Source organism: Protomyctophum bolini (assembly GCF_963924005.1).
Source record: "Protomyctophum bolini genome assembly, chromosome: 10".
NCBI classification, from domain to species: domain Eukaryota; kingdom Metazoa; phylum Chordata; class Actinopteri; order Myctophiformes; family Myctophidae; genus Protomyctophum; species Protomyctophum bolini.
The window spans coordinates 31535609-31550717 of NC_137871.1; the positions used below are offsets into that span (position 1 = coordinate 31535609).

General features: G+C 42.4%; 1 protein-coding gene across 1 annotated transcript in view; it reads left to right on the forward strand.

The window, feature by feature from the left end:
• Nucleotides 1–15109, forward strand: part of LOC308322519 (glutamate receptor 1-like) — a gene marked incomplete at both ends in the record, with an annotated part of 79407 nt that overhangs the window by 26223 nt on the left and 38075 nt on the right. The window contains 4 exons of the mRNA XM_080773816.1: nt 2319–2503; nt 7438–7491; nt 12017–12175; nt 14612–14779. Of these exons, the coding sequence (XP_080629942.1) occupies nt 2319–2503; nt 7438–7491; nt 12017–12175; nt 14612–14779 (566 nt within the window). The remainder of the gene's footprint in view (nt 1–2318; nt 2504–7437; nt 7492–12016; nt 12176–14611; nt 14780–15109) is intronic.

Sequence of the window (15109 nt, forward strand, 5' to 3'; positions counted from 1 at the left end):
TTTTGGCACGTTGTAATAATCCATTTCCATAAAAAGCTTGGGACCTCTTAGAAGCCCTGCGAGTGTCCACTCATTCACCTTTAAGCTGGATATAAAAAGGTCAGTAAGTACTTTCCAGTTCTTCTCCTTCAATAGATCCAAGGCAATAGATCTTCAATAGATCCAAGGCATACTGTAGTTTTGCGAAATAAAGAAAGAAAGAAAAAGAGAGAAAGAACTGTGTTGCCCGTGGTGTTAAATCACAGATCTAGGTGTGGTACAAACATATACATACTGTACAGTAGGCTAATCTAAAACATCTATTGGATACATCCGCAGGCCGCATCCGGCCCGCAGGCTGCCAATTTGACACCCCTGTGTAAATCAAAGAGCCAAGAGCGATGTGTTCTCTAATTGCCTCTTATTTCCTGCCTCAGCATGACCCCTCAGCCCATTAGCTGCACCGCCGTCTTCCCCAAAACGCTACAGCACATCAGCAGCCTATCAGTGACAGCTTAAGGGAGTGGGGCTGCATGTCATTTTGCACTGGGATGATGTACTGTAAATCTGATTGTGCCAATCTGCCAGCACACTCAAACTGATTATTCTGTCGGTGAGATATCAGTGAGGATTGTTCAGCCCAGTGCTGTAAGAGCAGTGATAACTCAACCTGTACACACATGTGTGCCTAATGAAGTGTCCACTTGGGGTATCATTCTGATGGATATGTTTATCGTGGAACAGGAGGAAAGCTGTTCGGAATGAGCTGTGTTCATTTGTCTTGTAGCACTGTGCACGCTATGAAATTAGACTCCACATCATTTGTTCTTGTCCCATGTTTCAGGGGGGGGGGGGGGGAATCAAATGGATTGCCTTATGTAAAGCCATATAGACCAGTCATTCATTCTAAGTCACATTAACCCACTAAGAGAAACCGATTCTAAAAATGTCTTCTAAACTGTTTTCTTAAAAAACTTATGTTGCTATATCAGTGGTTCTCAAACTTTTTCATATCAGGGATCCCCAACATCATTTTGTATTTGGCCGCCGACCCCCATCTGAAAATTATTTGTTCCAGCGACCCCCAGAAGCAAAGATTTCAGTTAAAATGTTTCGGTTTAAAAGTAGGGTAAGTGATATTGTTTTGGTTAAAATAAATAAATAAATGTTACACGTTTAAATCACTATATTCTTATAGTAATCATTGATATAGTGCGTTTGTTCACTAACTGGGGTCTCCCTGTCTCTCCAGCTCTTTAATAAACGGAACATACAGGTTTCAGGTAGGTGACAAAAAACTCAGGAGAGAGTAGCCATTGATCAGCTTCATTTTTCCAGTGTTCCAGTTTCAACTGTGTCTGCTGTCCTAGACATTCTTAGATGTAAACATTTAATAACGTCCCTTTATAAAAGTATCTCCGTAACTCTTCCTCATGAGTTAATGTTAGTACCTGTCCCTCAGTTTAATGTTTGCTTGCAGGTGTCTCGCCAGATGGCTATCTGGTATGGGGTCGTATTTTCTACAGATTCTGCAGATTCCCATAACACTGCTCATTTATTTGTCATCACTTCGCTTCGTTTCACTCGCTGAACAAACACTCTATTCACTCGCTGAACAAACACTCTATAGACTCCTGGTTGCTGAACAAACACTCTATAGCAATGAGTACTATCACATTTAGAGCTTTTTAACACAATCATTCCTGGGATTCCTTCAAAATAGGAGCTCTGGGGTGCCGGAAAGACTTGGAGCCCCTTTTACTCTGGAATGTGTTAACACTTATTTTAACCAAAGAAAATCTCCTACCCTATGTATGATGATTTACACAAAGATTCACAATTTTTCATAAAATAGCTGATCTACAAGATCACAGCGACACTCTATGAGCTTATATATCGTATAGAATAATGTTTTTTTAGATACAATTTATAATGACTGGTTAGGAGAGGGGATGATATTGTGATGTCACTAATGTGGTCTATTTCAATTTTACTCAAAGGCTTTCAGCTTTCAGAAAGAAACCAAAAATACACAGGGAACACATATTTCATTGTTCTCACCACACCTGGTTAGAACCATGTTAACTCCATAGACGCATACAAAACACCTGGGGGTCTATTAGAGAAATGTTAACTCCATAGACTCATACAAAACAGAAATCACGGCACTTCATTATTAATTGGTTAAAGCTGTAACTCTGTAAAATGTCACCAGCACAGTTTACCCCTTCTTTACATCCAGACCTTTTTCACCAGCAGGCCACACTGCTCTGCTAGTTCCTACAATTTCCATGGGCCCTTGCTTCGACCTGACCTCTGAACCCTTCTCCCCCTCCCAGGACTGTCTGTACTCCAGAAGGTTCTGGACACAGCGGCCGAGAGGAACTGGCTGGTGACCTCGGTCAACGTGGAGACGATGACGGAGGCCTCCTTCCAGAAGGTGTTCCAGGACCTGGACAAGACGAAGGAGGGACAGATCATCATCGACTGTGAGACAGAGAGGCTCACCGGCATCCTCAAAAAGGTCAAGGAAAGCTTCCCGCTGTCTGCTGTTGCCAGGGTGCTATTTGTACGCTCATAATGTGGCACACCTGCCATGCATTTATACCACCCGCTTCCGATAATCACCAGTAGGTTACTTATCATTCGAATGCAATCGAGCCGCAGCAGGCTCGCCTGGAGCTGACTGGCTCATCATGAAACTGACTTACGTGGCCGTGTAAAGGTCCTTTCAAAGGGGAAGCGATTTAACGTGCCTATAGTTCATTTTCAATGAGACCTGCGTTTTATTTCTGTGCGAGCAGAGAAGTCGAAAGGGCGGCAATCGTATTTACGTGAGCGCGGTCCCGTGAATTTGTTGCGTGCATGCTCGTTACGTGCACACGCCCGCGACTTACCAGACCTGGATTCTGTTTAGCTTCTTTTTTTTCCGCTTGCATTGTTGCGCCCCTCTTGAGCAGACCTGTCGTTGATCCAGGCGACAACGTCTGCACTCATCGCTGCCCGTTTGAAAGGATCTTAAGACCGATATGAGTTTAGTATTAGGGTTAGATTTAGGCTTAGTAATAGTCGGACAACGCGACCAACGTCGGACGTTTCCGCATTTCCTAATGGCAGCCAGTCAGCTCCAGGCGAGCCTGCTGGCTGCATTGCATTCGAGTGACAAGTAACCTACTGGTGATTATCGGTTGACTTTCATTCTAATCCGAATAATTTATACTGTATAATTAGCGGCTGTGTTCAGCTGGAAGTCAATATATATTTGGAAAAACCTTTCGCACACCTAGAAATCAGGCGTATGCACAGGTGCATAGGCCATCAATGAAAGGGATGAAAATACACCCACACACTGTATCTGCTCGGTACACGAGTATTTTCTTTTAATAAGGCAACGTTTGGGTCCCTCCGGACCTTCTTCAGGCATGGCAGAAGTAAATCCATAACATACGGTACCCTACAAGCCTTTATTGTTTAAATCGCATTTATTATTTCCCAGACATGACATCACACCTCTAGCCAAAATTGGAAAAAGCACATTTGTTCTTCCACAAAGGCACAGTGCCAGGTTTTTGCAGGTGCTTATCAGATGAACAAAGGAGGAAGGATAGAAAAGGGGGGGAAATAAGGATAAAAAAAGAGAAAGCAGTGGGTCGGCCAGGCTGTGTTTAGTCTCCTGGAGCATCAAAGGACAGGAGAGATGAATAACATGGAGCTGACATTCAGAGAAGGCCTTTCGCCAGTGACGGGATCTGCACTTACACACACACACACACACACACACACACACACACACACGATAGAACTGGTTCATGCTGGTTCAGACCCGCACACTCGAGCAATTGTATCATCATCAATGTACGTATTACTATACGACACACATGAATCATCACATGTGCCTAGGCACCACTCTAACCCATTCACACATGCCGTAACACACACAAACGCATACTGTACACACAAATTCACCCACATACAGTATGTGGTGATATATATATATATATATATATATATATATATATATATATATATATATATATATATACACACACACATACACACACACACACACACACACACACACACACACACACACACACACACACAGACGTGGGCATGCAGGCACAGGGCGAGTGTTATTGATGGCCTGGTGTGCACAGTTAAGGTTATTGCATCAGTTCCCACCAGTTTACAGGAGCTGAGCCTGAGAAGTTCTGCTTTCAGACAGCAACCATCCATCACACACACACATCTGCTCCCTCCCTGCATAGCTGCGCGTGCACACACACACACACACACACACACACACACACACACACACACACACACACACACGGCATGCACACAAGCAGACCGACAGACACAGTCACACACACGTGTGTGCACTTGTCTGTCTGCCTGTGTCAGCAGCTAATCTCGGAACAAACACTAATTCGATTAGCATCAAATTTCTTGTTCATGCTACCACTACCAGTAGGGTATGTATGAATATTTTCATACAGTATCTCATATACTGTATAGTCTTCTAGCCATCAAATAGAACTACACCTAATCTAAGGAAGGGGTTCTCAAGGTTTTTGGCTGGGGACCCCCGGAAATGCTTTGGCCATGTCTCGCGACCCCCACCCTGCCCCCAATGCAAACTTACTGCAAAACCTTAATAATAGAGAAAATATATCATAAATGAATACTGAAACCAGATATAATCATTAAGGAAAGTTTATGCATGCACTACGTGTACTATGTAAACTCTTAATTTCCATTTTCCAGCCATTCAGTTGCAAAAAATATATAAAAATAATTTGGGGACCCCCAACATTATTTAGCGAACCCTTGAGGGGTCGCGACCGAAGGGGTTTAGAACGCTGATCTAAGGTCCCGTCAAAGACAAAGACTTTTTACAAAATAGTTTTGCATACATTTTTAACTGTTTTCACGCTAATCATTGTTTTGTTCAGCAGGAGCTCGAATTAATGTTTTACACTCTGATCATGGTACTTAATTTCATCATGAGCCATTATGTCACTAAAGATGAATCGTACAGGTGCCCTATTTGGTTTCTGCCGAAAAGCTGCACGTATTGTACTTTGTTACTTTAGTTTACACCCACTGCTTAATGTAGCCCGGCCTCCTCTGCCCTCCATCGTTCATATGGTACTGGAACACTGATCTTAGATCAGATAACGCCACTGACAGCATCCTGAGGGCATCTGTTCTACTCTCTCCTTAGATTCAGAGCATCCACGGAATACACAAGTAGTATGCTATGGTCCTGGATTCTTTATTTATCTGATCTAAAGTCAGTCAGGACAACTCAAGAATGGATGTAATATATATTCATTGAATACAAATGAGCAACACATTTATCATGATTTGACGATGAATTGGATCTGCTTTTAGGTACAGAGATCAAGTGCATCAGTCCCAACCATAGGGACTCCGAATCCCCCGTACCTAAACAGCAGATCCAAAATGACAGGTGGTCGGAGGAGGGTGAGAAGCAAAAGTTTAAGCAGACAGCAGCGCGGCAGTATCAGTGTGTGCAGCAGCAAGTGAGCAAGCAGATTGGGCAGTGCAAACTTCCAGTTTAAATAGCCGGTATGAAAATGGGATGACTGTGTGATTGGATGAAGTGAGCCCAATTAAAAGGCCGGCAGAAACTGCACTGAGTTTCCTGGCTGAACTTGCTCTGCGCATGTCTGTGACAGGCGCGATGCTCATTTGTACCGCGGAACATACTGCACTTAAAGGACCACTTCACCACTTTTCAACATATCTTCATATAATTGCTCCTCACTAATGATTATGATAAAACATCACCATTTTTGCTACTCAGTATGTTTCTCATATAGGAGGGCTGTGGGAAGTTCAGAAACCTGTCCACCAGTGACATCATCGATGGGGAATCCAAGTTAATAGAAACTCAAGGCTTTCTATTTCTGAAAAGTTGCAATGCGGAAGCGGAAGCGATAATACAAATTTGAATATCTTTAAATAGAAATCTTGTTTAAAAATAAATGTCACTGGTGGACGCATTTCTGAACAGCCCACAACCCTCCTATTAGACACAGAACAAGTAGAAAAAAATGGTGCTATTTTTATCATGAACATTAGTTAGGACCAATTATATGAAGATAGGTTGAAAAGTGGTGAAGTGGTCCTTTAATTCTTTCCATGCCAACTACGATATATTTTGCACTTTCCCTCTACAACAGTTGTATGCCAAGTATGAGATATCTTGTAGATAAAGCTAATGGTTTTCTCTGAAAATCTACTTTTAACACTGGCCTGGTTGCTAGGCAACGCCTTGCACCAGGAAATGTGTGCAGGCATCCCATAGAGTCCCATTTAAAGTTCAGATTTTTTTAACTTAAATCCTGTGTGTTCATTTCACTCGGAGTGAACGAACGGCTCTGTTTGCTTACCGGCAGACCGAAATGAGCAACACATGATTTAACTTGTTCTTCCGAGCCCCAGGCTGAGCTGCAGGGTCTGCTGAGTGTTGGAATCACCATTAATAACAAATGCCACCGTCTGCCATCCCCCTGAGCATCATTAAACACACACACACACACACACACACACACACACACACACACACACACACACTCTGGGGGTGCGCACATGCATGCTCATGCACATTATACTTACACATGGGAAGATGCATTTGAAAAATATGACCATTGCACACAAACACGAAAATAGAGATGAGATGGGAGGAGACGAGGGGATAGGAGAGGGGAAGAGGAGAGAGTGTAGGCTGAGAAAAGGAGACATCAAAGGGAACAAGGAAGCATCTTCTGTATGTCAAATCAGTCATTAATTGACCCCTTCCGCTTTAATTTTCTTCAACACTTCTGTGACGTTTGCAGGTCAACCGTTATACTGCACTTTATCGTATTTGTTAGGAGACTTCTCATTAAATGGGATCTCTGTTCTGCTGTTGTCCTCATTATTCACACTGTGAGATCACAGGAAAAGCATGTAAAATGAATATTCAATGTTATGTTCCATCTGTCTCATTGCCCCATTTACAGTATGCCCTGAACTGTACAAGCTCCCAATAATGAAAGTATTATATCTCTCCTTCTCCTTCACTCGGTTGTCACTATCAAATGCATGCATTTTAGTATTTCTCATTCCTTTCTCTTTAACACTCTCATTCCCTTCATCTCTGTCTGTCTGTCTGTCTGTCTGTCTGTCTGTCTGTCTGTCTGTCTGTCTGTCTGTCTGTCTGTCTGTCTGTCTGTCTGTCTGTCTGTCTGTATGTCTGTCTGTCGCTCGCATAGTCGACTATTCAGCTAGTTGACTAGTACACTAGTCGACCTTGTTGGTACTAGTTGACTAGTTGATACTCACACACACGCACACACACACATGTACACACACACACACACACACACACACACACACACACACACACTCTCTAATTAATTAATTTTCTCTGTTCTTTTTTTCCAGATTGTTGAACAAGGCAAGAATGCGAAGAGCTATCATTACATCCTGGCTAATCTGGTAAGGACTCATCAATCGCATCAATAACACTGATTTGCGTTCATAGATTCTCTGCTGACTCAGTTCACCTTCTACGTTCCCTTTTTTACGCTGCTACAAAAACATGGACTCCAGATGCTAAATGCGTCATTACCTTTATACCAAATCACCTCTCCTGAACGTATTCATTTTGTCCCAAGCTGCGTGGTTTTATCTTTAAATACCCTCCCCCCAATACACGTGCGCAACACACCACACACACCACACACACACACACACACACACACACACACACACACACACACACACACACACACAGTAACAGAACAGGTGAGGCTGTTGCAGGTAGAAGTGTGAGAGAGGAGACAGAAGATTGTCTATAAAAAGCAGTACAGAGCTCCAGTGAGGCAGACAATAAAGGTCAGTCACTAATATGCAATAGCTCGCTGCCATTTCCCCATCATGTCACGTGGTATTTAGGCAGCATTAAGGCTCACTAAAATAGCCAAATTAATGGAACATTGATATGAAGAGAAGCCACGATAATAGCAACATTAATATGCAGCTGACAGTCCCAACGATTTTTCACTGCAGCATATTTTAGATCCCCCCCTGTTGTCTGGCCAGTTTCCTTGATTACCTTTTAAATGATAAAGCGAGGACAGCAATAAAGTCTAATAACCAAAACAGCCACTATATTGTGTAATGCTCCATTAAAAAGACCTGTCAGACAATGACTATTCCCCCATTGCCTTTGTCTTTTTCTTTTTGTAAACCTCAATTTGTGTGCGTGCGTGCGTGCATGCGTGCGTTTCCTTCCGACAAGTTCCCAGCATCAGGAAAGAGCGGTTTCTAAGTAACCTGTCCAGCTCACTGCACTGCATTAACTGCATTAACTGCATTAACTGCACTGCATTAACTGCCACATGAAGCAGAGACAAAACAGACATGTCAGTTTAGAAATACAGACACCTACAACAGCACAAACTGCTACAATAGACAGACTGAGGAGAGAAGGCTGAATGAAGGTCGGCGGCAGGGGAGGTAAGGGAGGCAAGGATGCTCTTGGTTCCGCAATATCCGCCTGCCTCTATCTGTCACGGTGCAGGGATTGATATAAGATTGTGGAAAATGAAGCTGCCTGTTAACACCCTGAGCAGCAAGGACGGAGTTCTCCGCTGTATCAATTGGTAACACCCAGCACTCATTGATCAAAAGACGGAGATTATTGATATCAAAACCGATCGTATCGCTCCACAGGCTGTTGCGCAACATTCAATGTTTTTACGACTTAATAACTCTTGATCTAAATCATTCCGTCCAATTCTAAGAAAAGATTATGTGCTAGACGGCCCATCGCGGTCCCGTCGCTAGTCGCGTTAGAATTAATCATACCTCCCGTTGTTGTCCTTGTTGTCGGTCGCATGGAGAGTGTTTTGGCTGCATCAAGCTATGGGAATCGTAGTCCAGGAACGAAGTGTCCATGACATCAGACCCTGGGCTCACTGCTAAAATCTAAAATATCTAAAACCAATCAATTGTTCGCTCCTGTGTTCAGTGCGTAATGAGAACGCTCAACCACAGACATTCCCTGCTGTTCACAGTCACCATAGTAGTTCTTAGCCAGTTTCAGGAAAGACACAATGTACTTACTACTCACGTTGGCTGTTAAAGTTGTATCTGTATCTGTCTGTTTTTCAATGGATTCTGCCCTTCCTGTCTGTCTGTCTGTCTGTCTGCCTGTGCCTGAAGAGCGCAAACTGACAGTGAAAAGTGTACTGGTTAAGTAATCAATTTGCAGGTGTGGGGACTTAGGCTGAGTAGGCCCACTGGCAGAGCCTGAGCAGAGTATTTTTTGGTGGTTCTGGAGACCCATGGGTCCGACCGACTGGATACCGGGCACTGCACTCCCTGTGGGGGTTTGGAACGTGTGTGTCGAATGTGAAGTCGGTGGGGGAAACGCTTCTCGAGTTACGTGCATTACAACCGTGCACGCACGCACGCAGAGACGTGGCGCATATAGGATTTAAATGTTATGATGAAAGGCTCCACCGTACAGCAGTTTGTGCTCGCCTCGCCATATCTGTGGGTAGGATGTCAACTGAGCTCCACCTCGCCATATCTGTGGGTAGGATGTCAACTGAGCTTCACGCACCGAGGTTCATTTGCGCAATTGCGGGCGCGGGGGGGAGGGGGGAAATGAAAGGGATGGGATTGGATTGGATATGTTTTCTTCCATTTCATTCATTAATGGCTCCAAAAATGGAGTCAGGGCTTTATTTATTCTTTCTCTCTCTCTCTCTCTCTCTCTCTCTCTCTCTCTCTCTCTCTCTCTCTCTCTCTCTCTCCCCCCCCCCCACTGCACTAGTCCCATGTAACAATGGACAGCCTTAACAGTAAATCACTCCGTTCTCCTTCCAGGACCCTCCATTGTTCCTGGTGATTCCCAGCTGAACAGAGTAAAAAACTGAAGCCTGTGAGTTTCGGATGGAATATTTTCATCATCCATGCTCACCACGCTCGCCCTCAGGGAAATGACACTCTAGAATAACGTGAAATGTACTTCGCATTCTCACGAATCTCACCCCTCTCACTCTCAAGAAAGATGGAAATGAGACCTCTGTACAATAACCTCCCCTTAGAGCAGGAGAGGGATTTGTCGTTTTCATTATGTATTTGACCCGTGCACACTCTTACTGTCACAGCTAAAAGGGTTTAGAATGTAATGTAGCACAGTAAGCACACAGTATGGAACACTGCTGCTACAATTCACAAATCACTATATGCTTTATTGCCGTGAATGTATGAAGACAATGATTAATTTGATTAATAAAGAAAAGGTACTATCCTACTATTCTATCCTATTTTACTAAAATCTGTTTTGTGAACTCTCACTCCATTAATAGTCCAGGCAATCTAGCCCATTTTAGACCCAAAAATCCGACTAATTAAAATAGATTTTTTTTCAACAGATATCATTTCTATGAGGTGTCTAGAATAACATACTAAAAGTCCTAAGAAATCCTAGATGCGGAAATATATTCAATTCTCATCAATTCAAGATGTGTGCTAATACCTCGAGAAAACTAAACACCCTAATGGGCTTTTTTTTTCTTTTGTCCTATCACAATGAAACTTTCCACAATGAATCTTAACATGCAAACTAAACTTTTTTGTATTACAAGTTTCTCTGAAACTTAATTTGAATACCGTATGCAAATTAGCTTAATATATATTGAATATGCCCACATTTGCATATCACGAAAATTACTTTCCCCCAAAATGTATAATATTTACATTGTTGTTTGTTAATGATATCAAACACACTGATCAGACTTTCATGAACCATTTCATCGAAATATTGTGACTTCATAGAATAACATCAAAAACACCATTCATATGTATGACAAATGCATAAATCCGTCAAATCCTCCTCCAACCAGTTGGCCAGTCCAAAAGCAGCATTGCCATCAACCATTAGCAGTAGGATGGTTGGAGGAAGATTTGACGGATTTATGCATTTGTCATACATGCATAATGACAATTGTTGCATGCTATGATGTGTGTTGTCAAACACACACACAAAAGCCCATGGTACAGTTCGAGGACAGAACAATTACAAATGAGAAATATGAAAAGTGACACCAGTGACAAATGGAGCTAATAATTACTCATGATATACATTTTGGTTTGCTTTAAGCCACCTCTTAAGGTTGAATTTCTTCACTATTCACTACCGTATGAATATAGGCCTATCTCGGTTTCTAGGAAATTAAACGGAAGTTAAAAATAATTTTTCAGAATTTTTCAAATCCATTTATCTCGTATTCTTTTCCCATATTGTGTTTTTGATCAAAAGAAGCTTTATTCACGACCCATAACTAAAGCGGTTACAAAACGTATGTTTCGGGTGAATTCAAATGAGATTGCGGCTAACTTTACATAGCCGTTTTTACTTCCGGTTCACGACCCGAGAGTTCAAAATAAGAGATTGCTCTGAAAACACAGTGGCAAGGGCTAAACACAGAGATAAATACATTTGGCAGTCTCGCACACGTTGTGAGCAGTTATTTTCTACTAAGTATTCCCTCAGACTAGGGGCCAGGAGGGGGCGAGATCCAATTGCCGACCGTCATCGTCGGTCGGTCCCGCCGTAGGTCGGTCGGTAGGTAGGTCAGTTATGGGGTTATGGAGTTTAGGGTTAGGGTGTTTTTGGTCTACTGTATTAGCATGTAGAAAAGAAAAAAATACCGACCGGCGATTGGATCTCGCTGTCTCTCGACTAGGGATGCTAGAGTCAAAATTGATGATGTGTAAAAGAAAACGTACCTGTACAAAATAAAACCTTCCTATCACACAAAGATTTGGCGGCCCCCCTGTAGTAAGTCTGAGGACACCCTAGCGGTCACGGACCCCCTGTTGAAGACCCCTGTTACACCTCTACCTCTACACGTATATATGGAAGACAGAAAACGGCCTATATACAGAATGGTTGCTCACATTGCGTATCGATCTATTCATAATATCTTGTGTCTGTGTGCTTCAGGGTTTCCTGGACATTGATTTGACAGACCTAAGGAAGGGTGGAGCCAACATAACAGGTTTCCAGCTGGTCAACAACTCGGCGCCAGAGGTCAGCCGTGTGGTCGAGCAATGGATGGACTATGACAACAAAGATGCCAAAGTGTTGAAGCGAAGCCTGAAGGTATCTTATCCTCTCTTATCTGTCTGGTTGACATCTTTCTACTGCTTAACACCTTAACTACCCAGCGTCAGTAGGAGCGTTAGTAGGAAACGTTCCCGGAATGATTGCCGACCACCTAATACATTAATTCTTCTACCGCGACGGGACTGTGATGGGCCGTGAAAAACACATGTTTTGATTAGTATCGAAATCTGTGATTTATCTGTGATTTTCTGTGATTTTCTTTTACATCATCGTTCGCACATTATTATTATTATCGCACAAGATCTAAGCTGTGTGATGTACTGTATAGGCCTACATTTTTAGTTAAAACCATTAATATCAATATCTGCACTCTAGCAATTAGTGCACCTGGTGAATGCTAGCCTATCAGTTATTGGTATCTTGTTTAGTCGTGCAATGTAACTAAGTAAATGTACTCAAGTACAGGGCTTGACGCTTAGCATTTTTCCAAGTAGCACGTGTGCGCCTAAGTTGAAAAATCTAGTAGCACACAAATTATTTTAGGAGCACCATGAAAAATGATGTATTTTTAAGGGGCGCTAGCCCCTCCAATATACAGCCTTTGTCCACACATCTCAAAATGAGCCATTGACAATCAACAGAGAAATTACGTCAAAATTCTGCTAAATATGACATAAATTAAACACCATTGACATTGAAGGGAAAATGTATGTCATATGTAAACGAGCAAATCAGCTAACCAATCACAGGCAACAGGCATTCTGATTGGCCAGTATGAGATATCTGATGATGTATGATGACAAGAGCGCCCCTCACTTCACATGGGTGTGATTCTTTTAATTAAGTGATATGAGGTAGGGGTGGAAAATAATGTCAAAATATTATATCACTATCTTTTCAGCAATTATCACAAAATAGTGATATTCATCATGATATCATTGTTATGTTTGTTTTCATATAATCTATATAATCAATTTGTTTTATGCTAATACTTTGTAGATAGATCGATAGTAGCTCTGTTCCATACCTCTAATACGTGCAACACATTAGAGCTATGGACCAGAGCTAGATAGATAATAAGTTGCTCATGGATGGATAGACAGGCTATCCGTTTTTATCCTGCTGTTCTATCATGTTAGTGTGACATTCAGACAGTGCAGAGGCTGCTCGATGGTGAATTAGTATTGTAACATTCTCCTTGGCGTTGACTGACTGATATTAATACGGTAATCCAGCCAGTTCGGTCATTTGCATTATCATTTATGCTGGGCACACACTTTTGTAAGCAAACGCTAAGCAAGGGTTGTTTTTGATAAACATCAATCCGTCCACTCCATGTGTGTGTGTGCGCACTACGCGTGCGTGCACGGCTGCACGCTGTTTCACCCGCGTTTGGTTAAAAGTAAGTTACGTTTGAACTTTGAACATTACAAACAAACTTTGCAAATAACGTGTCGGGGTCCAAGCAATTCCTTCTGAATCTGTGCGATCATGCTAATGCTATCCCGCTGAGTTCGCTCTGACTTCTTTAGCAAGCAGTAACGGGGAAGAGCACGGAGCAGCAACACAGGGAGGGGAGGGGCGGTGGGAGCAAAGGGAACAGATCTTCAAATGAACACCGCATTGAGCCTCGACAGAGTCGACACGTTGTTAGCTTGTAGCTCTTCTCTTTTTGGCGAACGACACCGCCGTTCAGAAATATAAATGTAGGTATAGAACCACGACTATAGAATGTGCACTTGCTGTAGACAGAGACTTGTCTTTATCACGATTGAATGGTCAAATCCTGTAGTCGCACCTGTGCTACAAATTCAATTTTACAACTCGCACAGTGATATTTTTAGTCGCAAATGCGAGTACCTAGTCGCACTGTCGAGCCCTGCTCAAGTATTAGCCTATACATAAGTGCTTACAGTGCACAGAACAATTTTAATGTACTTTTACTTTACTTTCCATTTTTGTTACTTTTACTCTACTACAATTACAGCATTTGTATCTGTAGTGTTATTTTGAAGAATTGATTATAATGCTAAAACCATTGTACATTTCAAGCTCCAAAACAGTTGCTCCCAACAAAAAATTACAAATAATGTAATGCAAAAAAATTGAACACGGCAGAGTATTCACAATGGTGAATTGAATTGAATTGAATTGTAATTGTTCTAGTGTTCTAATTCCAATTATGTCTGCTTATTTATTAGAATCACTTCCAATTCCACTTAATCTGTATCCTGACTGCGTTCTCTATCCTGATTGGATAAAATTGGTATCCTGAACTGGAGAGACATGGAGACTCCTGTTACTGAACAAATCAAACTAGATTGCAATGATTGCTATCACAATATAGAGCTTTTTACATCTTATTTTACCCGACCTTTAACATGCATATTATGGAAAATCTAGTATGGTTGTGTATGGGCCGTGAGGTATCTGTATCTTATATAAATGTTATTAGCTGTTGTGTCTCTGCAGTACACAGGTGCTCTGACCTACGACGGGGTGAAAGTCATGTCGACGGCGTTCCAGAACCTGAGGAGACAGAGAATAGATATCTCCCGTAGGGGCAACGCTGGGGAATGTCTGGCCAACCCACCTGCTCCTTGGGGACAGGGCATCGACATCCAGAGAGCACTACAGCAGGTCACTCACCACACGCACGCACACACCACCTTCTTTATGACGCCCTTCCTTTTGTCCCCAACGCACGCGCGCACGATTACATTCCGACACTGGGAAACAAAGTATAACATACATGCACACGGACATAGATGCATGCATGCACACACACACACACACACACACACACACACAATGTTCAATTACGTAGACACAAAGTGGCCACCACATTCACAGAAGCGCACACAACAACATGTCTAACATGTGTGCATGTTGTGGATTCAGTACACACATAATGTGTACTTGTTGAATCCACAACATTATAGGCACATACTGGCTAAATCACACACAAAC